The following is an 875-nucleotide window of genomic DNA, read 5'->3' as shown; positions in this document are numbered from 1 at the left end:
GCTGGGACGCAGTATTATCCATGTCGGTCTTGGGGCGCGTGTCGCCGCTCTATCAGCAGAGCTGATGGAGTGGAGCCATCAACGAGGGTTGCAAAGAGACGAGGAAAAACAAAAAAAACGCCGTGAACTGGGAAAAGGCGGAGTCGATGAGTTGGCGTAACATCCACAATGCGCGAATGCATGCGCGCAACTGGCGGATGAAACTTTCCGGGTGCAAGAAACTGCACATAATCACCTACCCGAGATGCAACAGCAGAGGAAACTGTTTCAAGACATTATTTATCAGTAAACTGCGCAGTGGGAGGCCCAACCCCGGACCATTAATATATTACAGCGCCACTTGGCTACATCTGAAAGCAAGAGAAACGAAGGTGCCACAGCGGAATCCCAGCTGAATCAACCGAATGTTGAACAAGGGAAAACATCTGGATAGACTAAACGAATCGAGGGCAGGGCATGAAAAGGATTCCAACAACAAGAGCCCCAGCCACCACTGGCAAGAGTTGGGTGCCGGGGTTTCAGGAACTCAGTGGCAAGCATTGGGCGTGGGGGGTGAAATCGGAAGAGAAAATACGCACAGATGACTTGCCTCTTTCTGCCTTCTCGTGCCCCACGTGCGGCTTCCAGCGCCACAGCAAACATGGACTCACAAGGCACCGCATAGTCAGCCATAGATTCAGGCCGGACACCGTGAAACCCAGCCAACGTGGACAGTGCGAAGGGACGAGCATGCACCTATTGAGCTGTCCCGCATTAAAGAGTCTACGCTGTCACTTTGGGGTGGATGGGGGCGACATGGAGAAGTTGTGCTTTATGCAGAAGTTGGCCGCATACCTGCTTGCAGTGGAAAGGTTTTGTCCTCAACGGCCTTCCCC

The 875-nt window shown here is 52.9% G+C and overlaps 1 protein-coding gene across 1 annotated transcript; it reads left to right on the top strand.

Annotated features, from left to right (window-relative positions):
- Nucleotides 1-456: 456 nt before the first annotated feature.
- DQ04_23271000 (hypothetical protein) lies at nt 457-875 on the top strand (the record flags this gene model as incomplete). The annotated part of the gene is made up of 1 exon (XM_009318152.1): nt 457-875. A coding segment is annotated over one exon (419 nt), but the record flags the coding sequence as incomplete, so codon positions are not given.

This window comes from Trypanosoma grayi (genome assembly GCF_000691245.1).
Source record: "Trypanosoma grayi strain ANR4 Tgr_2327_V1, whole genome shotgun sequence".
Taxonomy (NCBI): domain Eukaryota; phylum Euglenozoa; class Kinetoplastea; order Trypanosomatida; family Trypanosomatidae; genus Trypanosoma; species Trypanosoma grayi.
Note: the sequence above shows the minus strand (reverse complement) of the source record. Positions and strands in the feature narration are given on the sequence as shown.